At 48.1% G+C, this 23,929-nt stretch overlaps 1 protein-coding gene across 1 annotated transcript in view; it reads right to left on the reverse strand.

The window, feature by feature from the left end:
* Nucleotides 1–20,328, reverse strand: part of LOC146808922 (urokinase plasminogen activator surface receptor-like) — a 371,935-nt gene extending 351,607 nt beyond the window's left edge. The window contains exon 1 of the mRNA XM_085615725.1: nucleotides 19,415–20,328. Within this exon, the coding sequence (XP_085471851.1) occupies nucleotides 19,415–19,463 (49 nt within the window). The 5' untranslated portion in view covers nucleotides 19,464–20,328. The remainder of the gene's footprint in view (nucleotides 1–19,414) is intronic.
* Between the last annotated feature and the right edge of the window lie 3,601 nt (nucleotides 20,329–23,929).

The following is a 23,929-nucleotide window of genomic DNA, read 5'->3' on the forward strand; positions in this document are numbered from 1 at the left end:
GATCCACAGCATGCATAGGATTGCGTTGGATGGGGGTTGGAATCAGTTGAAGTACCGGTTGATCAGCAGGGTCCTTATGTTTCAGCAAGTGTTTTGGGGTCTACTGATCGGTTCCTAGTTGATACCGGAGCTACTCGTAGTGCACTATCTAAACAATTGGTTCCGAGGGCTCCCCCATCTGGCTTAATGGTTACATCGGTAGGGTTTGATGGTACACTCTCTCGAAGCCCTCTTTCTCGACCCCTTCCCTTCCATGTTGATCACTTTTCTGCACCCTGTCCGTTTTTGCTCGCCCCGAATACACCTGATAACATTATGGGTCTCGATATGCTTAAGCACTTCAGAGCCACGATCCGCTGCTCCCCTGCTGGAGTACGTGTGATCTTGAACGATAATCACCCCCTGACAGACCGGATATGTGTGGTTGTAGAGGACACTGCATTAGCCTCTCTTCCCCCTTCTTTGTGGGCCGTTTCAGATACTGATGTGGGACGGATGGTGATCCCGCCTGTCCATGTCCGTGTCCAGGGGGGTGCGGTATTACCGCGCCTTCCTCAGTATCGTATTTCCCAAGAGGGGGAGTGGGCACTCATACAGATTGTGCAGGATTTGATTAAGGTGGGAGTAGTGGAGGAAGTTCCCTATAATGTCTGTAACAGTCCTATTTTGCCTATTTTAAAGAAAGATACTGACTCCAAGGTTTATCGTTTCATCATTGATTTAAGAGAGGTGAATAAGATAGTGATACCTCAGTATCCAGTGGTTTCTGATATCACGACGTTACTCACTTTGGTCCCGCCAACGGCGACTGTGTTTTCAGTTATTGATTTGAAAAATGCCTTCTTTTCGATCCCTATTCACCCTGATAGCCGATATCTCTTCGGTTTCACTTTGAATAATAGGTCTTATAGGTTTTGCAGAGTCCCCCAGGGCTACACAGAAAGCCCTAGCATTTACAGTCAAGCATTGAAAAGGCAATTGGATTCCTTTGTTCTGCCCGAGGGTGTCGCCCTTATACAATATGTCGATGACATCTTGTTGGCGGCTGACACTTCTGAGCTGTGTGAGAAGACTACGTTATCCTTGCTTTCCTTTTTGGCATCTCACAATCACAAAGTGTCGAGGAAGAAATTGCAATTCTGTAGACCAAAGGTGACTTATTTGGGTCATCTTTTGTCTAAGGAGGGGCGTGCACTTACACCAGATCGTATTCAAGCAATTTTGGACACACCAGCACCTTCCACACAGAAGGATGTGCGTGCATTTTTGGGTTTGGCCTCTTTCTGTTGGCAATGGATATTGGGGTTCTCACACATAGCTAAGCCATTGTTAGCACTTTTGACAAAAGACACTCCGATTCCTCTTCCCTGGTCCAATGAGTGTGAAATTGCTTTCCAGCAATTACGTCAAGCCCTTTGCTCAGCGCCAGTGTTAGGTACCCCTGATTATACAAAGCCCTTTTCACTGTACGTGCATGAGAAAGATGGATGTGCATTATCAGTTTTAGTGCAGATGCACGGCGACAAGCAGCGCCCTTGTGCATATTTTTCGGCTGTACTTGATCCTGTTGCCCGAGCATTACCAGGGTGTTTCCGCTCGGTTGCGGTGGCAGCTGTGTCAATACGCCAAAGTGAAGGAATTGTGTTATCTCACAAGCTGCTGGTATTAGTTCCCCATGCTGTGGATGCCCTGCTTAATCAGACAAAGACGCAGCATCTGACCAGTGCCCGTTTAACAGGATATGAGTTGACGCTTTTGGCTCCTCATATTACGTTAAAGAGGTGTGTAACGTTAAATCCAGCCACATTGTTGCCATTTCCGGAAACTCAGCCTGAAGCACGAGAAACACATGACTGTATTCTTGTGACTGAGGAACAGACAAAGGGTCGTATTGATCTCCAGGATACGCCCTTTACAGATGTAGATGGAGAATTGTGGGTGGATGGATCATGCCTGAAGCTACCAGATGGTACGACTTCAGCACCGTATGCGATTACCACATTACAAACAATAGTGGAGACAGCACGCATACCGCAGAAATCAGCTCAGGCAGCGGAACTGATAGCATTAACACGAGCATGTGAGCTCAGTACAGGATTGCGTGTGAATGTTTATACAGATAGACGCTATGCCTTCGGAGTAGCGCACGATTTCGGCTTACTCTGGAAGGAGAGAGGGTTTCTAACATCACATGGAACCCAGATAATGTATGGGGAGTTAGTTCACAACCTCTTGACTGCACTGACATATCCAAAGAAGATTGATATAGTTAAATGCAGTGCCCACAAGAAGGTGGTTGATAAAGTTGGAGAAGGGAATGCTTTAGCAGACCGGGTGGCGCGAGAGACTGCAATGCAGCCTGGTGCTACTGCAATGTATGTTGTGAAGTCACAGACAGAAAGATGGCACGATGCCAGGAGAGAAGTGCTGGAGATACAGAGGACCGCTTCCGATAAGGAACGGGAACAATGGTCCAATGATGGAGAATTAGATGATGAAGGGTGTTGGAGAAGTAAGCAGATGGATAAATGGAAGTTACCCACTGCTTTCGTCCAACCTATGGTTCAGATGGCACATGGGCTAGCGCATGTCGGAGCTTCCGCAATTGTCAAATTACTCACACGAGTTTGGGAGCATCCGGAGATCGCTAGTACGGCAAAAAGGGTAGTGCAGACCTGTATGATTTGCCTGAGGTATAACCCAGGAAAGGGTACACGAACTCCAGCAGGAGGGTTTGCGACACCCACTGCACCCTTTGAGGTTCTGCAGATGGATTACATTCAGCTTGAACGCTGTAACAATCTGAAGTATGTTCTAGTAGTGGTTTGTGCCTTCAGTAAATGGGTGGAGGCCTACCCTACGAAAGACAATACTGCAATGACTACAGCAAAGATGCTATTGAAAGAGTTTTTCCCTCGATATGGGGTTTGCAGATTGCTGTGGAGTGATAACGGGCCCCATTTTGTAGCAGATGTCATCAAGTATGTCCTGAAAGGACTAGGCATAACGCAGAAGTTCCATGCGGTGTTTCATCCGCAGTCTGCGGGACTGGTTGAGAAATATAACGGTACATTGAAGCTAAAAATTGCTAAGATTCAAGCTTCAACTTCTTTGACTTGGCCAGATGCTTTACCGCTGGCATTATTGTCAATCAGATCGATACCGCATTCGCGGACCGGTCTCACGCCCTATGAGACTGTGTTTGGGCGCCCAATGAATATTTGGGGCCCACCAAAACCACAGTTAATGTATGATGTACCTTGTGTAATGATGAGTGATTACCTGGCACAGTTAACGGATAATTTGGTTTCTATTCATCAACAGGTTCGAGAGGCGCTCCCTGATCGGTCCACCGGTGAAGGCCATAATCTCCGACCCGGTGACCTGGTGATGGTGAAAGCTTTTCAAAGGACGAACAGTCTGGAGCCAAGATGGGTCGGCCCTGAGCAAGTTCTGCTCGCAACAAGGACAGCTGTGCGAGTTTCCAATCGGAAGAACTGGATCCACTCCTTGCACTGTCGTAAAGTGCCGTCTGGATTGGTGGATCCTGCTGTGTTGACCGACCATCGAGAAATCCTGACTGCGGAGAAAGGCCGTGCCGTGGAACCAAGCGACACTGCGGAGCTCTTCCCGGACCAAGTGATCCCCGGAGGAGGGAGATATCATCTTCGACCGAGGAAGTGACTTTTCTTTTCTGTATCCAGATACGTTGTCAGAACGGCCCTTAAGTTAGTGAAACGGTGTCACGATGGCCGGGGAATTCTCTCCTCAGGATGACGCTGATGCTTCATGGGGTCCACCTCCCATCCGTCCCCAGTCCGGAGAACGTGTAACACACGCGGACTATGGAGACAGGTGGGCGAGGGAAGGAAGGGAAGGAGCAGCTGGGAGAGGGACCTGAAACGAAACAAGCACACCAGAAGACACCCGTCAGTAGTGACCCACTCGTTGCCTCCCCCCCCACTTCGCAGTGATTCCTCACCTGCTACCCTCCAATCCGTGTTACTGAGGGTTCTCCAGCCTGGCCTGCGTGAAGCTCAGTTGAGGTTAGCACTGATGTACTACCGCAGAGCCAGGGCGGACCCTTGGGATGGGTCCGGTAGGGCAGAGGGGCGCTGCCTACTGGGAGCAAAGACCAGCAATTGTACGGCAGTGCTTGATGCCCCCCAGAGCGCGTCCCGGATCAGGGTCACTCCCAAAAGAACGAAGAAATCGCCTCCCTGGAGGCTAAAGGAAAGAAAAGTACTCACAGTTGTGCAGTGCTGAAAAAGGAGCGGGCGCTGCTACTCTAAACCCGGAACTCCATGGGCCGAGGAGCGCCCTAGTTCGCGCTTCCACTCTGGACCCGGTTCTCCATGGGCAGAGGAGCGCACCAGTCCGCGCTGCTACTCTGAACCCGGAACTCCGTGGGCAAAGGAGCGCTTGAGAGGGGCGAGGGAAGAAAACAGGAACGTGGAAGGTTTTATCAGACGCGTACCAGCGTCGGGGCTCACCGGCGAGGTTTTCACCTTCGCGCTACTACTCTGGACCCGGTAATCCTTGGGCAGAGGAGCGCCGATGGTGTTTCCCGGGAGTCTGGAATGTTGAGGCTTGGGAGCTCCCCGCGGTCTTCCTCGCGTCAGAGAAGGCAGCGAGGTAACACCGCTGGAGTCGGAGAGTCTGGATACAAGGACGAGGGTGAGGCCGAGGACGCGGGGCTGGAACGTTGCTTCCGGAACAAGAGTGCGAACTGGACTGGCAGGAATCATCGGCACCGCTCGTTTGTTTGTTGGCGGCTTTAACCGCTGTCGCGCTCGGCGCCGGACACGTGGGGCGTGTTCTGCCGGGCGTCCTGGGAAACATAGTTCCCCCTGCGTGGCGGTGATGCGGGCGGCGTGCTACCGGTTCTCGCCACCTGACAGTACACCCCCCTCCCCACCGAGTCAAGCGCCGCGAGGAGCACCGGGCTTCTCGGGGCAGCGGCGGTGGAAAGCAGCCACCATGCGGGGGGCGTGGACCGTCAACGCCGGCTCCCAGGAATGCTCTTCCGGACCATACCCCTTCCACGCCAGGAGGTACCACACCCTGCCCCGCACCAGCTTGGAGTCCAGCACCCTCTCCACCACGTATTCCCGCTCATGCTGCACCCAAACCGGAGGAGGGACTCGTTTCACAGGACAAAATGAGGGTTTGAGCAACGAGACGTGGAACACTGGGTGTATGTGCATGTGTGCTGGGAGACGGAGCTGCACAGCCACGGGGTTGACGCGACGAACTACAGCATAGGGGCTATAAACTTGGGGTTGAACACACTGGGTTTTTTGAAGGCGAGGTGTTTTGTGGACAACCATACTTTATCCCCCTTATGGTACACGGGACAGGGCCTACGGTGCTTGTCGGCCTGCGCCTTGTACCTGTCTTTCGCTAAGCGGATTTTTTCGCGGGCCGTTGTGAGGGTCGAGCGTATCTGTGCGAGCCGGTGTTGTAGATCGGGCAGAGTGACGCCAGAGCGAGGGAGCAAAAAAGGGGTGAAACGAGGGTGAAACCCAGAGGAGAGGTAGAAGAGAGTGTGTTTTGTGGATGCATGGATGGTGCTGTTGTAAGCTATCTCAGCCACCCATAACCACTCCACCCAGGCTTCCGTGGCTTTGTTCACATAGCAACGGAGGTACTGCTTCAGGGTTTGGTTGAGGCGCTCGGTTTGACCATCGGATTGGGGATGAAAGCTGGTGGACAGGGATGATTGAATCCCCAGCTCGGTGCACCAGACCTTCCAAAAGCGGGCGGTGAATTGGGACCCCCTGTCCGACACGATCTCCAAGGGAAGGCCGTGGAGCCTCACGATGTCCTTCAACATGAGTTTCGCCAAGGCACCTGCTGTGGGTATTTGCTTGCACGGGATGAAATGCCCCATTTTGGTGAGGTAATCGATGACGACCACTATAGCCGTGCAGTTCTGATCTTTCGGTAGTCCCACTATGAAATCAACGGAGATCTTTTCCCACGGAGTCATAGGGGTTGGTAATGGACACAGGAGGCCTTGTTGCTTGCAGTGGTCGTTTTTCATCTGGGCGCAGACGGTGCAGTTCTTGACCCAGCGCAAGATATCCGGCCGAACCGATGGCCACCAGAACTGTCGCAGTACCTTTTCCAGGGTCTTGGAGCCACCCATGTGACCGGCGCTGGGGGCGTCGTGACACCAGCCGAACACGAGTTTTCGGAGGCGGAGTGTAGGGACCAGAACCCGGATCCACACAGAGGGATGCCTTGCAACAAACGCCACTCCCTGTGGCTGCGCAACCAGGACGACCAGGCGAACGATCTGATACCCCGTTTGACTTCGTCGAGGAACGATCCGGTTTCCACTCCCCCCACCACTTTGTCGGGGGTTATGATGGCTCGTTCTGCGTCTGCCATGGGGAGACAGGCCATACCTTGGCGGGACAAGGTATCCGCCTTTTGGTTCTGGGTTCCCGGTCGGAACGTGACGAGGAAGTGGTACTCCGCGAAGAAGAGCATCCACCGTTGTTGTCTGGGGGTGAGATGCCGAGCAGATCGCAAAAACTGGAGGTTGCGATGGTCGTTATAGACCGTTACCTGGTGTTGCGCCTCCTTCAGCCAGTGTCTCCATTCCAGGAAGGCTTCCCGAATGGCCAGCAGTTCTTTTTCGGCGATCGTGTAGTTCTTTTTGGCGGGGTTGAGTTTTCGGGACAAGTAGGCCACTGGATGGAGGTGGCCGGTGTCTGGATGTCTCTGTGACAGAACCGCCCCGACTGCGATGTCAGAAGCGTCCGCCTCCACAATGAACGGGAGTTCAGGTTTGGCGTGGCGTAGGACCGGGGCGGTGGTGAATGCGGTCTTGAGCTGCTCGAACGCTCTCTGCGTCTCGGGTTGCCGGGAAAACGGAACGCCTTTGCGAGTCAGTCTCGTAAGAGGTGCCACCAGTTGGGAGAAATGGTGGATGAAGCGCCGGTAGAAGTTGGAGAAGCCGAGGAAGCTTTGTACTTCCTTGACAGTTGTGGGTGGCGGCCACTTCACCACGGCTTGCACTTTCCGATCCGACATGACTTGTCCGGCGGGGGTCAGGAGAACGCCCAGGAATTCCACTGTCGTCACGTGGAATTCACACTTCGTGAGCTTGCAGTATAAACGGTGCGCGCGGAGGGCTTGCAAGACCTGTCTCACGTGGACGACGTGTTCCTTCGAGTTGGCCAAATAGATAAGGATGTCGTCGATGTATACTATGACGGATTTATCCAGGTAGTCTCTTAAGGCCTCGTTGAGGAAGAACTGGAAGGCGGCAGGGGCGTTGCAGAGCCCGAAGGGCATCACGAGGTACTCGAATAACCCATACCGCGTCTTGAAGGCCGTCTTCCATTCGTCCCCCTCTCTCATCCGAACCAGGTGGTACGCCCCACGTAGGTCCAGCTTGGTGTACAGGGCTGCCTCCCTGACCTGCTCGAGCAGCACCGGGATCAACGGCAAGGGGTATTGATTCTTTATTGTCACTGCGTTGAGCGCGCGATAGTCAATGCAGCAGCGCAACTCGCCGTTGGCCTTCGGGATGAAGAAGAGCGGAGAGGCTGCGGGCGATCGAGAGGGGTGAATGAAACCCAACGCGAGGTATGTGTCCAGGTACTCTCGGAGGTGGCTCGTTTCAGGTCCTGTGAGAGCATAGACACGGCAACAGGGGATGACAGCTCCAGGTTCCAGGTCGATGCAACAGTCATATGCCCGATGGGGTGGCAGCTCTTCGGCCTTCCGTTTGTCGAAGACGTCCGAATAGGCGCTATACCATGCCAGGAGCACCACGTCTTTCTCCGCTGCCGTGGCGATATGTTGCTGAGAGACCAACGGAGGGGTTGGTGGCGATTCGGGCAACGTACAGTGTTGACGGCAAAAGGTGGAGCAAAAGGAAATGGTGTTCGCGGACCACTCTATGGTAGGCTCGTGTTTTCTTAGCCAGGGTAGCCCCAGAATGAGCTTGCACCGGGGAGCTTTGATGATGTTCAAGGCCAACCATTCGCCGTGGGTCTTCCCGATGGTCATCCAGAGGGCTGGGGTGACATAACGGATGGGCCCCGAGTCCAACTCTTTCCCGTCTACTGCATAGACGAGTTCAGGCGTGTGTTTGGGGAGAAGAGTGACCCCCAACTTCTGGGCTTCGGTCTCGTCCAAAAAGCAGCCTGTGGCACCAGAATCGATCATGGCCCGAATGGTCCGAGTGGTATGATCTATCACGACTTGAAGCGTGAGGAAGAAGTGATCTGGCTCTGCCTCAGCATCTGCTTCCACCGAAGGGATGGAGTGGTAGCTTAAAGGCTTCCCTTCGAGGTCCTTCAAGCCCGGGCATTTCCCGCCTCCCCATCTCCCGTCACTGCCGCGGCTTGGCCTGCGCGAGGCCTCCCGACCTTAGGTCGAACGGGACATTCTCGGAGGTAATGGCCTTTCTTGCCACAGTACAGACAGAGGCCCTGCTTCCGGCGGTAATCTCTCTCACTCGATGTTAGGGACGCTCTCACTGCCCCTATCTCTATGGGTTCGGGCCGCCCTGCCCGTGATCAGGTGCTCGCGCCAGGTCCGAGGACGGAGGGGGTCTTTCCTTTCTCCTATGGTCTCCTTTCCTTTCCCGGAGGCGGTATTCCAACCGCGAGGCAAGTTCCATCATCGCGGCACAGGTGCGTGGTTGGGGGTCTATTTGTGCAATAACGTCCTTCAATTCTTCCGTCAATCCCCGGTAAAAGATGGCTGACTGTTTTGCTTCAGGCCAGTCTGTTTCCACTACCAGCCTCCTGAAACTGTTGAGGTATCTGAGAAAATCGGAACTGCTCTGTTTGAGGTCGAGAAGATCACGGTCCGCGGAGAAGGTGTCGGCTCGTCGGTCGAAGGTTTTCTCGAACTCTTCGCGGAACGTATCCCAATCATAGAGCAGGGCGTCGTCCCTCCTGACTATAGGAACCGCCCATTGGGCCGCCTCTCCTGACAGGTACGAGATGAGGAACGCCACCCTAGCCTGGTTAGTAGCGAACAGCTTGGGCTTACAGTGGAAGTTTAGGAGGACCTGAGTCATGAAGACCTGTACTTTATGTATATCCCCATGGAACCGTTCAGGAGGGGCCAGGGGAACATGCGCGGGCATCTCTACCACTACCTGTGGCGTGGAGGCTGGGCCTATAATCCCGGCATCAAAGGGATTCCGTTGGATACGGTCCATCCGGGAGTGTAGGGCAGCAGTTTCCTGACGTGAGGCGGCTAGTTCACCCTGGACAAGAGCCAGGGCCGCCACCACATCCTCTAAGGTGGTCATCCCCTATGACAGCGTGATCGGGAGGAGCGGTAATTCGTGGGCCGATGATTCTGTCACGATGGCCAGGGAATTCTCTCCTCAGGATGACGCTGATGCTTAATGGGGTCCACCTCCCATCCGTCCCCAGTCCGGAGAACGTGTAACACACGCGGACTATGGAGACAGGTGGGCGAGGGAAGGAAGGGAAGGAGCAGCTGGGAGAGGGACCTGAAACGAAACAAGCACACCATAAGACACCCGTCAGTAGTGACCCACTCGTTGCCTCCCCCCCCACTTCGCAGTGATTCCTCACCTGCTACCTTCCAATCCGTGTTACTGAGGGTTCTCCGGCCTGGCCTGCGTGAAGCTCAGTTGAGGTTAGCACTGATGTACTACCGCAGAGCCAGGGTGGACCCTTGGGATGGGTCCGGTAGGGCAGAGGGGCGCTGCCTACTGGGAGCAAAGACCAGCACTTGTACGGCAGTGCTTGATGCCCCCCAGAGCGCGTCCCGGATCAGGGTCACTCCCAAAAGAACGAAGAAATCGCCTCCCTGAAGGCTAAAGGAAAGAACAGTACTCACAGTTGTGCAGTGCTGAAAAAGGAGCGGGCGCTGCTACTCTAAACCCGGAACTCCATGGGCCGAGGAGCGCCCTAGTTCGCGCTTCCACTCTGGACCCGGTTCTCCATGGGCAGAGGAGCGCTTGAGAGGGGCGAGGGAAGAAAACAGGAACGTGGAAGGTTTTATCAGACGCGTACCAGCTTCGGGGCTCACCGGCGAGGTTTTCACCTTCGCGCTACTACTCTGGACCCGGTAATCCTTGGGCAGAGGAGCGCCGATGGTGTTTCCCGGGAGTCTGGAACGTTGAGGCTTGGGAGCTCCCCGCGGTCTTCCTCGCGTCAGAGAAGGCGGCGAGGTAACACCGCTGGAGTCGGAGAGTCTGGATACAAGGACGAGGGTGAGGCCGAGGACGCGGGGCTGGAACGTTGCTTCCGGAACAAGAGTGCGAACTGGACTGGCAGGAATCATCGGCACCGCTCGTTTGTTTGTTGGCGGCTTTAACCGCTGTCGCGCTCGGCGCCGGACACGTGGGGCGTGTTCTGCCGGGCGTCCTGGGAAACGTAGTTCCCCCTGCGTGGCGGTGATGCGGGCGGCGCGCTACCGGTTCTCGCCACCTGACAAACGGAGAGCCAATGAGGCAAGGGGGGGGATCAGCCCTGCATTAGTGTAGCGACACCCGTCTTGGCCCGCTGGTGAAGAAATCAACCGCTGCCTAAGGGGAAGAGTTCTGACAACCTTTTAGTTTCAGGAAGATATTGACTTTTTACTCTAAGATGGAAAAGAAGAAGATTCTTTGCGCAACAGTCTTTGTTATTACAGTAGCTATTGTTGGTATAGCTACATGGTTTGTTGAGGATGTGACTCCTGCCCGGGAGTTGCTTGTTTTGACTACTCCAGTGCCTGAGGAGCACTACTTTTATACACTTCCGTATCAAGAACTGAAGCATCGTCAGTCTTATTTGAATAACAGTTTCATTCAGATGTTGCATCATACCCACGTTGCCACGAATGCTACGAACTGTTGGATATGTGGTATGATGCCAGCTCATCAGAAGAAAGGAGGAACGCCGTTCATACCTCTTCCTTTTTCTCATAATGGCTCCTGTAGAGCATGGTACACTTTGCTTTTTGCCACGCGGAAACCCACAGTGGGACGATTACTTTTCAGACTTAATAAGGAATGTCATCAAGATAAGGATGGCTATCCACAAGCGAATGGGACAATATAAGAATGTGAAGAATACCGACCGGATAATGAATCGATTCCCTACATCTTTACGAACACCAGAGACACTACAGGACAAGAGCGCTTTGTGATTCAAGTGGCACAAGCTCAAGCGGACCTGTGTGTCCAGAGTGTGGGTTATATTCCTGTTGGTGTTAGTGACTGTATCATCATCCTGAACATTGATGGATTGAATAACAGTACTTTCTTAGCCTCCCATAATACATACTTTGTATGTGGGAATAAGGGTTATTATCGCTTACCGGCCGGTTGGTCTGAAGTATGCTATGTAGCGTTTTTATTACCTCCTGTATTCTTAGCACCTGCATCTTATCATAAAGATTTGAAGCTGATGAACAATGTAACTGTAAATAGGTATAAACGCACTCTATCTATTGATGATGTTGATCAAACTGATACGAGTTTGCAACAGTATATTGATTTTAACTTAGGATTGTTTTTCTTTGTTGGAGCTGCCCTAAATAGTAGGAAGGTTCGAAGATTGACAAGAGTTGTAGAGGCTGTGACGAATCAGACCGCTGCTGCTCTTGGGAATCTTACGGAAGAATTGCAAATTACTACAATTGTCGCATTACAGAATCGCATGGTATTAGATGTTATGTTAGCTGACAGAGGTGGAGCATGTAAAATTATCGGAAGCAGTTGTTGTGTGTTTATTCCTGATCATACGCCATCAGTTTATAGCGCTATTAACAAGTTACATAAAATCGCGGCTGAGATCCATACAGAAAACGGCACTTGGTCCTTTTCCGGATGGTTTTGGGCATTGATCACTACATGGGGATGGAAGGTTTTAACTGGTCTCTGTATTATTGTAGCAGTTCTGTTTTCCTGTTGCATCTGCGTCCAATGTGGTCCTTTACTCTGTTCTTTATGTGTGTCATTTTGTATTCCTGATAAGAAAACTATCGCCAATATCGCCCATCAGAAACATTTAACCAAAGAAGTGGAAGAGATGATGAAAATTGACATATTTGATGATTATCCTAATAGGCCGAATGTCTTCAGTAAATGCTGAAAGGGTCGTCTGTTGAAAACTAAAACAGCGATATGGTTAAGCATTTACTAAAGACATTAACTCTCCTGCCTTAGAAAATGTCTGTTGTCTTATGTTGACTAATGTCTGGACTCCATTTTGTATTGTCATGTCTCCACGTGCTGTGCACGAGAAGAGTCCTACCTTCTCGCTAGTTGCTCTTGTAATCTGCCTAGTAACAGTCTATAAATAGCTCCTTTGTCCGTCTGGCGCATGCCCAGACTTGACCACATCTGTTATCAGTTAGTCCTTGCTTGACCATGTTTTCGCGGGCTCAGGAAATTGGTTACTCCGCCCACATATTGGTTCTGTATCGAAAATGTCCATAAAAGGTAAAAATGTTCGCCTCATGATGTATCCACCCACTTATGAGCCCCTCTGTTGTGTATAAAAGGGGACCGTGTACGCAAGTTCTTTGTGCTACTCTGTGCAATGCTGAAGAGTGTTGTATAAGTTGTAGGACCACCCTTAAGGGTTAATAAACTTTGTCTTTGTATTTTCAGCTTCCGTGCCAACTTCCTTCTAACCTTTGTTACAGGAGAGCGAACCCTTGTATTCTGCGGGCCTAGCTGAGGCTTGTATTCTTCTGGATGACCTTGGCAAGAATCCAGATTTGGATCGAACAGGAGGATATCATCTCTCCACTACAGGCCGGTTTTAGACCTTGCACCAGTACCATCAACCAGGCATTCAAATTCCAACTGATTGTCTGGAAAACGGTTTATCTGTGTGGTGGTACTATATATGCTGCCTTTATAGATCTTCGGTCAGCATTTGACTTGGTCAATAGGACCAAGCTATGGGATGCTCTGGCGGAGCTAGGGATTCCGGGAGATCTTTTGAGCATTATCATTAGGTTGTATGATAACAACTTCGCCCAAGTTCGATGGGGGAAACAGGGCCAGGTTACTAAAAGATTCAGGGTCAATAGGGGTGTTAGGCAAGGGTGCGTCCTTGCGCCCACGCTGTTTCTATTGTTTATCAATAGAGTGGTCCAGTACTTTTCATCTACTCCCACGGACGCACCTATGTTGGGTGGAATTAAACTTCCACTCCTCATGTTTGCCGATGACACCCTACTCCTTTCTCAGACACTCTCAGGGTTACAGTCGGCGTTGAATGTTTTTTCTAATTTCTGTAATGATTTTGACTTGTCTGTGAATGTATCTAAAACCAAATATATGGTGTTTAACAAAGGGAAATGCGTGAAGGGCCAAGTTTTTATGAACAATGACTTGCTTGAAAGAACTAATGTCATGACCTATTTGGGGGTAGTATTTGAAAATAAGTTGGACTGGAGGCCGCAAATTGACGTCCTTACTTAAATTTGCCCAGCTTTCTGGATGTCTTGTTAAAGAACAGAAGCAATCCCAGTCGAAAATAATTGGCCCCCCAATTAAAATCTTAAATGTTAGGATAAACTCGGCGATCCTATATGGAGCCGAACTTTGGGGCTTTGCCAATCTCTCTCCCCTGGTCAAAGCACAACATAAATTCTTTAGAATGCTTACGGGCCTTCCCAGTTCTACCCCGTTGAAACCTTTGCTGCTGGATCTTGGCTCCCATTCATTTGATGACATCGCTAGGTTTAAGCCATTGGCCTTTTGGAGGCGACTTTGGACTGTTACCGAATTAGGTCCTTATGCTAAAGCCTTTCTTGATGTCCGTTCCAGCAGTTCGGGCTGGACTGTTCCCATGAGGCACAGGGTCAGACTGATTTGCATATGGCCATGTCTGAACTGGGGTGGCAGAGTGGGCTAAAGAACGGTGATGGATCAAACCCAGATCTGTTGACTGGGTGTGAGTGTTTGATTGGTTCTGATGCTCCGTCCATCACCATCCCCTTTTGTACCGCTTCGTTCCATAATTGGAGCAGGTAACATTCCCTGGTCCAGACAGGTTAGACAACTTTTGGATTCCATGGGTGTGAGTACTTTGTGGACAGACCCGGCCAACAACTCCTTTCCCTCTAAAAAAAGATTTTAAAGAACTCTATTGGTCAATGGTACTGCAAAGGCAATTATCTTCTGTTGCAGCCGACTCTTTGACAGGCAGGTTTCTTGATCAAAAGAAAACCCCAATCCTTGAAGCCTACTGGGACACTATCACTAGGCCCAGAGACAGAAAACTTTATCACCAGTTTAGAGTTGGTACATTACCAACAAACTTATTTACTAAAAAATGGAAGGGTGCATCCTCTGACTCTTGCAACTGGTGTACTGATTGTGTTGATTCTGTGGGTCATGTTTTTTTTCGTTTGCCCTGTATATGCCGCCCCTCGGGCTATATGGCTCAAACCCCTTTGTCGTACATTGGGAACAAGACAAGGGCTAGTAGCACTTGATATCCTGCGTTTTGATACAAGTGAATATGTTGTAGTCGCAGTTGCCAAGTTTTTAGCTTGGGCTTGGCTTATTAGATTGAGGAGGCACAAAAATTATTGAACTCTGGCTTCCTGTGATTTTACTATATCGTAACATGTTGTAATAGTTTTAAAATACATTTTGTTTGCATTCTTTTTAACTCTGTAAAATGTCTTTTATGATGAATTATCGATAAATAAAGACTTATGAAAGTGAAGCAAATAAAAAACATGCATTGGCAAAGGCAATGGGTCAGGCTTTGTCCGCCAGGCTTCTGGCAATTCTTTTTTTGTTTTGTCATAGTTTGTGCAAAACGTTATTGTTTGAAGATATGCAAGGAACCTCATATATCAAAAAAAATATTTAGATCCAGGCAAAAAAGTTTTTTGGTTAAAAAAAAAAGCCACACATTACCCTGGGTGCTCCCTGACACTAAAGAGAAGTACTCTGTGTGTGGATGTGTTCCTTCTAGAAGGGTGGCCTTTCATAACTCATAGTAGAGTCAGTCAAAGGGTGAAGGTGGCTGATACATTGGCCCTTAATGCATGCAGGAGTGGGTGGAAGAAAAACGTGAATGACACCAACCACAGAAAGAAAGGGGCAAAAGAGGAAAAGAAAGAAGGAAAGAAAGAAAGAAGAAGGAAAGAAAGAGAGAAGAAAAGAGAAAGAAAGATAAAGAAGGAAGGAAAGAAAGAGAAAGGAAAAGAGAAAGAAAGAAAGAATAATGAAAGAAAGAAGACAAGAAAGAAAGAAGGAAAGCAAAGAAAAGAAAGTGAAAAAAGGTAAGAAATTAGGAACAAAAGAAGGAAAGAAAAAAGGAGAGAAAGAAAAAAGTAAAAGGAGGATAACGTTATACACAACACAACAGTTTCAAATGGACACAACCTGGTATGCTGTGAAACAGCTGCAGTCAGCAAAGCAACAAACTCCAAAAGGAATTTGCAACAGCATTGGCAGAAGATGGGATCTGATAAAGATGGATTGTGCATCGGAAGTGTCCTGCAATCACTTCAGACTCCAAACACAAATCCAACACCAAAGTAATTATAAAGTAAAAATGAAAACAGTGGCACTGAAGATAACTAGCGTGTACATGGATGTGCTCCTTGAAAGACAGCAAAATGCTATCACTCTCAGTGAAGTTAATCCGTGGCTTAAGGAGGCTGACCCACTGCCCCATGTTATATGCTGTTGTGCATGGAAGCAAAATATGAATGACACAACAACAAACCAATGGAGAAGGAGAGATAGCTGAAAGACCCTGTTTCTAAGCACATTATTTATATTTTGGTAAAATCAAAAGGTCTTGTTTAAAGCAAGACCTAAAAACAAGACAACAGGCCTACTCCATTTATGCACCCAGGATTTAGAACAACATTCTTGTATCCATCAGGAGTGACCCAACCTTGCTCCAATTTAGGAAAGAGTTGGACACAGTTCTTTAAAGAACAATGTATCACAGCAAAGTAATAGTCCACCTCTGCTCTCTGAACCAAGCTTCCCCTCCAAGCACTCATTAACAGCGGTGGCTCCTCCGCTAAGGCGGAGGAGCATCGCCCCACTGTTTTTAAGCAGTATTAATAAAGGAAAAATAAAATGATGATAACTCAATGTTATTATCATTTTATTTTTTCCTGCTGCGGGAGTGCGGCGGCGGGGCGGGCGGGGTGCTCTGTTCTCAGAGCAGGGGAGGGGTAGTGGGCACTCTGTAAAGTGCGCATGAATGTTTGCCTGGCTGTCTCGGACCAGCCAAACATTCATGTGCCCTTTGCAGGTTCACCACCCAGGCTGCATTATAGCTTGGGTAGAGCACATGGGTAGAGCACATGCTCAGACCCCCAGTCCCTGTCTGAGTGCCAAACCACAGCGCTCAGACCAATCACAACACTGCACCGGTGGTTTCGAAATTTTAAAAGAAAATGAATAAAGAATTAACTTTAACAACTCAAGATCTTTCTGACTTTTTCTCTTGGGAAAACAATTGCTGAATGTAAATTGACTTCATTATTTATATGGTCTAATAATGGCTTATATATGCATTTAACACATAATAGTGTGCGGGGTTTACATCCATTGTTATCACCAGAATCTCTCATTTCGAATTCATGCATTCATCCAACTATCCACCTATTCACTCACTTATCTGCGCTCACCTATTCATGTGTCTGTCTGTGGATTACTCACCCCTCCAACCACCCTCACTGATTTAATCTTGCATACATCCATTCTCACTTACATGCACACAAGCACCCAAGTGCACACACTCTTTTAGACTTGCTAATCAACGAAGTAGCACATTTATATCAAAAAGCCAGATCTTTGGTCTTTGCAAATATTTATTGATAAAAACATTGGCAATTTTTCTCCCAAAATACTTTGTGGATTCAGTAAAATCTTTTCCAAAAGTTTGGTGAGAACCGTGGTCTACAACTTTACGAGGAGACCACGTGTAGGGAGAATCGTAGATGCATTTGAATCTGGCTGAAGAAGACAAAAAGGGCCTGATTGCATCTGATAAAAATTCGACACCGAGATGTTTAGAATTTATTGAAAGCATTATTTAGTGCATCTTCTGAGCTTTTGTGGACTAATAAGCAGATTTTGGTGTTTACCACACCAAAATTCACGTCACAGTAAATACAATAACAAAACACAACTGATCCTTGAGGAATCATTTAAGTATAACTTACTATTTAAGATCGTCACAAAAGTGAACAATGTATTCAGCAATCATGGAATTTCTCATAAATTAATGTTTTATACATTTGATTCAATCAATTTTATCACAAAAACTTTATCAAAAGAACAACAAACAATACATTTATCATGTCATGTACGGCAAGACATTTACTTCTGACTCAATATGTATATGATACACAGTAGTAACAAACACCTTTTGTTTTAAACAAACGTATGGACAGTACATAGAATCAATATTGAGTCAGTAGTAAATGTGTTGCCGTACATGACATGATAAATGTATTGTTTTTTGTTCTTTTGATAAAGTTTTTGTGATAAAATTGATTGAATCAAACATATAAAACATTCATTTATGAGAAATTCCCTGATTGCTGAATACTTTGTTCACTTTTGTGACGATCTTAAATAGCAAGTTATACTTAAATGATTCCTCAAGGCTCAGTTGTGTTTTGTTATTGATTATACCCAGTTCCTTGGGGAATAGTGGGTTGCCCTATTTATGTTCTAGACAGTAAATACAAGGCCTTCTCCCCTTGTTAAATTCTGCAAGTTTGACCTGCCAAAATTTAGTGAAGCACACCAACTTTATAACAGTTGGGAATTACAATGTGTGCTAAAACATCTCACCACTTGAAAGTGCAATCCCTACGCAATCAATCAATCAATCAATCAATCAGGGGCTTGTATAGCATGGCTACTCACCAGTGAGAGTCTCAAGGCGCTGGGGGTGGGGGGGCGGGGGGCTGCTGGTTCTTGTTATTGGACTATTCCAAGAGCCAGGTCTTGAGGTCCTTCTTGTACAGGTGTTTGTGCGGGACCACACTTCAACGGGTCGCTTGCTATCAGGCCTCTAGGACACCTTGCAGACCAACACACCCCATTCAAGCAACACCCTCCATCAGTGAGTGCAACCCTCAGGAAGTAATGAATCCCCCTCGTTTCATGTTGACTCGTTTTTGACTGAATCAAAGGCACTGGTTTTTAGCGGATCTTGTAATCTAATGGCTATGTTTGTTTTAATGTAGCAAGGTTTTTAATGAACGCTTTCAGGATAAAAAAAAGGGAAGGGGTGACTGCCATATGCATATATCACATTATTGTAGGGCTATTTTATGATGTATTTTTAAGTTTGTGCCATTGTCATATTTTTTTATACATTTTATTTTAACAAATTATTAATTATCTTTGCATTTTAGACAATAATTTGCCTTTGAAGCGTTGATATGAATTTTATCCCTGATGCTTTGCTTGCCGCTCGACTGCCACCATGGCAGTTTTAACTCTTGTTGATTGATTTTAATTGTGCTGTGTGTATCTTTTATGGTTTTAATTAATCGATTAAAGATTATTTTGACTGACTGACTGACTGACTGAATCCCACTCTCACTCAGGATAATTCTAATGCATCTGTTGGCCCAAAAGTCACGCATTGCTGGAGTCGTGTCGCAAGCATGACGCAACTCCAGCAATACATTTTGTGGCCTATTCTCACTACACTGCGTCACTCCTTACGCCTGCTTCAAGCAGGCATAAGGTTTTGATGCAGTGGCATCCTAGAAGTGGTGTAGAGTTCACTGCGTCACTTTTACAAGGCTTTCCTGGGTGGCAACGCCCACCCTGCATACATTATACCCGACGCAGGTATAATGTGACGCTGGTCTTTACAACGTGATGCATCTCCTTAGATGCGTCACGTTGTAAATGGGCCATAATGTGGCACATTGTTTACGTCGCCACGGCGCACAAAAAGTGATGCAACAGCGGCGCAAAAGTGTTGCAAGGGGCTAGTAAATCTGCCCCTTAGAGTTTGGACCACTGCGCAGGTGCACTGCCCATGACCTGGCCAAAGAGTGCAAGAAAGAGCTGACTGGATCATAAATCCCAAACTGTCCGTGTTAGGAGCCCCCAAAATACAGAGAAGCTGTGCTCCTGCGGGCATGCTTGGATTCGACGCAAGGAACCTACAGCTGGAGGCCTCCCTTCTGCCATCTCATGGCGACCCTTTGGGGCAGCCTGCCCTCCCCTTGATGTCCCATCGTGACTTACACTGTGCTCAGGAGACATCTAAAAGCGACAATATTCACTTTTTAATTTCATTCTCTGTGTTTGCCTTTTTCTTTCTACTGAATTCCAGCGCCTGGACACCGATTTGGGTAGCAGCGCGCTTTATAAAAGTTACAATCAGTCAAGCATGAAATCACTCAATCAATCATTTTGTTAATGGCATTGTGAGTCAAATGTTACCTTGCACGAGGACAGCGGAGAGCAAAAGGCAGCGGAGGGCGGCCTGCATGTCAGGGCCGGCGCCGGGCAGTGCGGCTACAACCGAGGGGATCACTTCCGGTCACTGCCTCAGGTCCGAGAAAACCGCCAGATATTCAGCAAGTGGGCAGTGTCGGTCACTGCTTGAGGTCTGCACAGAAATACCTCTGGTCAAGTGTGAAATGTCTGGTCACTGCTTCAGGTCTGAAGCGCTGGGCCTTCAGTGCAGTGGAGGTCTGGTCACTGGTTCTGGTCTGAAGCGCTGGGCCTTCAGTGCAGTGGAGGTCTGGTCACTGGTTCTGGTCTGAAGCGCTGGGCCTTCAGAGAAGTGGAGGTCTGGTCATTGGTTCTTTCTCGAACACCGGGGTGCTCACTGAAGTGGACAATGTCTGGTCACTGACTCAGGGATCACACGGAGAGATCTTCAGCCAAGTGAACCAAGTCTGGTCACAAAGGAGGAAAACATCTGGTGTGGACTGAGGCAAAATGCAGATCTTCCAACCACTGGTCCAGCCCTCACACCCAGGCTGCTTCTCTTTCTCTTGTCTTATTTTCACTCTGGTCTACCCTTCATATGTTTCTGTCTGTCTCTGTCTCTCTCTCTCTCTCTCTTTCTCTCTCTCTCTCTCACACTCTGTCTCTGTCTGTCTGTCTCTGTCTGTCTCTCCTTCTCTCTGTCTGTCTCTGTCTGTCTCTCTCTCCCTTACCTCTGTGCTGTTTTGTCGTCCTGCCTTTTTTTAATACTCTCTTTGTTTTGCTTCTTTTTCTGTTCTTCTCACTCCCTCGCACTTGCTGCTTTCCTCACTGCCCCCTTGCCTCCTCTCCCAATCTCTCAGCCCTTCCCTGTTTGCCAGCTCACACCTGCTCAGGTCCTGTGGCTGCCTCTTTGTCTCTCTGGGACCAAGATGCCTGTTATCATTATTTGGCTGCAGAGGAAGTTGTGCATCACTCTGCCCCACCCATATGAAAAGGAGAAATAAGGTAACCACAGAGCAGAGGCGTGCCAGGGGATCTCAGGATAGTTCTGCTGTTCAGTGTATCAAGGAGGATAACAATACTTACATCTCAGTCACGAGCCAGGGACTGATATCCTAGCAATGAGCACGGATGAGAGTTCCATCTTAACTGTGAGCTAAGGAGCTATCCTCGCTGTCAGAGATACGAGAGAGGATGATGATTCTGCTGTACGAGACATGAAACATTAAGATAGCTCTGCTGTTCAAGACGTGAGTGAGGATGGTAGTTCAGCTGTCTGAGACACTAAGATAGCTCTGCTGTCCAAGACTTGAGTGAGGATGATAGTTCAGCTGTCTGAGACATGCGACATTAAGATAGCTCTGCTGTCCAAGACCTGAGTGAGGATGATAGTTCAGCTGTCTGAGACAGTAAGATAGCTCTGCTGTCCAAGATGTGAGTGAGGATGATAGTTCAGTTGTCTGAGACATGAGACATTAAGATAGCTCTGCTGTCCAAGACCTGAGTGAGGATGATAGTTGAGCTGTCTGACATGCGACATTAAGATAGCTCTGCTGTCCAAGACATGAGTGAGGATGATAGCTCAGCTGTCTGAGACATGAGACATTAAGATAGCTTGAGGATGATAGTTCAGTTGTCTGAGACATGAGACATTAAGATAGCTCTGCTGTCCAAGACGTGAGTGAGGATGATAGTTCAGCTGTCTGAGACATGAGCCATTAAGATAGCTCTGCTGTCCAAGACCTGAGTTAGGATGATAGTTCAGCTGTCTGAGACATGAGACATTAAGCTAGCTCTGCTGTCCAAGACGTGAGTGAGGATGATAGTTCAGCTGTCTGAGACATGCGACATTAAGATAGCTCTGCTGTCCAAGACATGAGTGAGGATGATAGCTCAGCTGTCTGAGACATGAGACATTAAGATAGCTTTAGGATGATAGTTCAGTTGTCTGAGACATGAGACATTAAGATAGCTCTGCTGCCCAAGACGTGAGTGAGGATGATAGTTCAGCTGTCCGAGACATGAGACATTAAGATAGCTCTGCTGTCCAAGACCTGAGTGAGGATGATAGTTCAGCTGTCTGAGACATGCGACATTAAGATAGCTCTGCTGTCCATGACATAAGTGAGGATGATAGTTCAGCTGTCTGAGACATGAGACATTAAAATAGCTTGAGGATGATAGTTCAGCTGTCTGAGACAGGAGACACTAAGATAGCTCTGCTGTCCAAGACCTGAGTGAGAATGATAGTTCAGCTGTCTGAGACATGAGACATTAAGATAGCTCTGCTGTCCAAGACCTGAGTGAGGATGATAGTTCAGCTGTCTGAGACATGAGACACTAAGATAGCTCTGCTGTCCAAGACCTGAGTGAGGATGATAGTTCAGCTGTCTGAGACATGAGACATTAAGATGGTTGAGGATGATAGTTCAGCTGTGTGAGACATAAGACACTAAGATAGCTCTGCTGTCCAAGACATGAGTGAGGATGATAGCTCAGCTGTCTGAGACATGAGACATTAAGATAGCTTGAGGATGATAATTCAGTTGTCTGAAACATGAGACACTAAGATAGCTCTGCTGTCCAAGACATGAGTGAGGATGATAGTGCAGCTGTCTGAGACATGAGACATTAAGATAGCTCTGCTGTCAAAGACGCGAGTGAGGATGATAGTTCAGCTGTCTGAGACATGAGACACTAAGATAGCTCTGCTGTCCAAGACCTGAGTGAGGATGATAGTTCAGCTGTCTGAGACATGAGACATTAAGATGGTTGAGGATGATAGTTCAGCTGTGTGAGACATAAGACACTAAGATAGCTCTGCTGTCCAAGACATGAGTGAGGATGATAGCTCAGCTGTCTGAGACATGAGCCATTAAGATAGCTCTGCTGTCCAAGACCTGAGTTAGGATGATAGTTCAGCTGTCTGAGACATGAGATATTAAGCTAGCTCTGCTGTCCAAGACGTGAGTGAGGATGATAGTTCAGCTGTCTGAGACATGAGACATTAAGATAGCTCTGCTGTCCAAGACGTGAGTGAGGATGATAGTTCAGCTGTCTGAGACATGAGCCATTAAGATAGCTCTGCTGTCCAAGACCTGAGTTAGGATGATAGTTCAGCTGTCTGAGACATGAGACATTAAGCTAGCTCTGCTGTCCAAGACGTGAGTGAGGATGATAGTTCAGCTGTCTGAGACATGCGACATTAAGATAGCTCTGCTGTCCAAGACATGAGTGAGGATGATAGCTCAGCTGTCTGAGACATGAGACATTAAGATAGCTTGAGGATGATAGTTCAGTTGTCTGAGACATGAGACATTAAGATAGCTCTCCTGTCCAAGACGTGAGTGAGGATGATAGTTCAGCTGTCTGAGACATCAGCCATTAAGATAGCTCTGCTGTCCAAGACCTGAGTTAGGATGATAGTTCAGCTGTCTGAGACATGAGACATTAAGCTAGCTCTGCTGTCCAAGACGTGAGTGAGGATGATAGTTCAGCTGTCTGAGACATGAGACATTAAGATAGCTCTGCTGCCCAAGACGTGAGTGAGGATGATAGTTCAGCTGTCTGAGACATGAGATATTAAGATAGCTCTGCTGTCCAAGACCTGAGTGAGGATGATAGTTCAGCTGTCTGAGACATGCGACATTAAGATAGCTCTGCTGTCCATGACATAAGTGAGGATGATAGTTCAGCTGTCTGAGACATGAGACATTAAAATAGCTTGAGGATGATAGTTCAGCTGTCTGAGACAGGAGACACTAAGATAGCTCTGCTGTCCAAGACCTGAGTGAGAATGATAGTTCAGCTGTCTGAGACATGAGACATTAAGATAGCTCTGCTGTCCAAGACCTGAGTGAGGATGATAGTTCAGCTGTCTGAGACATGAGACACTAAGATAGCTCTGCTGTCCAAGACCTGAGTGAGGATGATAGTTCAGCTGTCTGAGACATGAGACATTAAGATGGTTGAGGATGATAGTTCAGCTGTGTGAGACATAAGACACTAAGATAGCTCTGCTGTCCAAGACATGAGTGAGGATGATAGCTCAGCTGTCTGAGACATGAGACATTAAGATAACTTGAGGATGATAGTGCAGTTGTCTGAGACATGAGACACTAAGATAGCTCTGCTGTCCAAGACATGGTTGAAGATAATAGCTCAGCTGTCTGAGACATGAGACATTAAGATAGCTTGAGGATGATAGTTCAGTTGTCTGAGACATGAGACATTAAGATAGCTCTGCTGCCCAAGACGTGAGTGAGGATGATAGTTCAGCTGTCTGAGACATGAGATATTAAGATAGCTCTGCTGTCCAAGACCTGAGTGAGGATGATAGTTCAGCTTTCTGAGACATGAGACATTAAGATAGCTCTGCTGTCCAAGACCTGAGTGAGGATGATATCTCAGCTGTCTGAGACATGAGACATTAAGATAGCTTGAGGATGATAATTCAGTTGTCTGAAACATGAGACACTAAGATAGCTCTGCTGTCCAAGACATGAGTGAGGATGATAGTGC

The sequence above is a fragment of the Triturus cristatus genome, chromosome 7, assembly GCF_964204655.1.
Source record: "Triturus cristatus chromosome 7, aTriCri1.1, whole genome shotgun sequence".
NCBI lineage: Eukaryota > Metazoa > Chordata > Amphibia > Caudata > Salamandridae > Triturus > Triturus cristatus.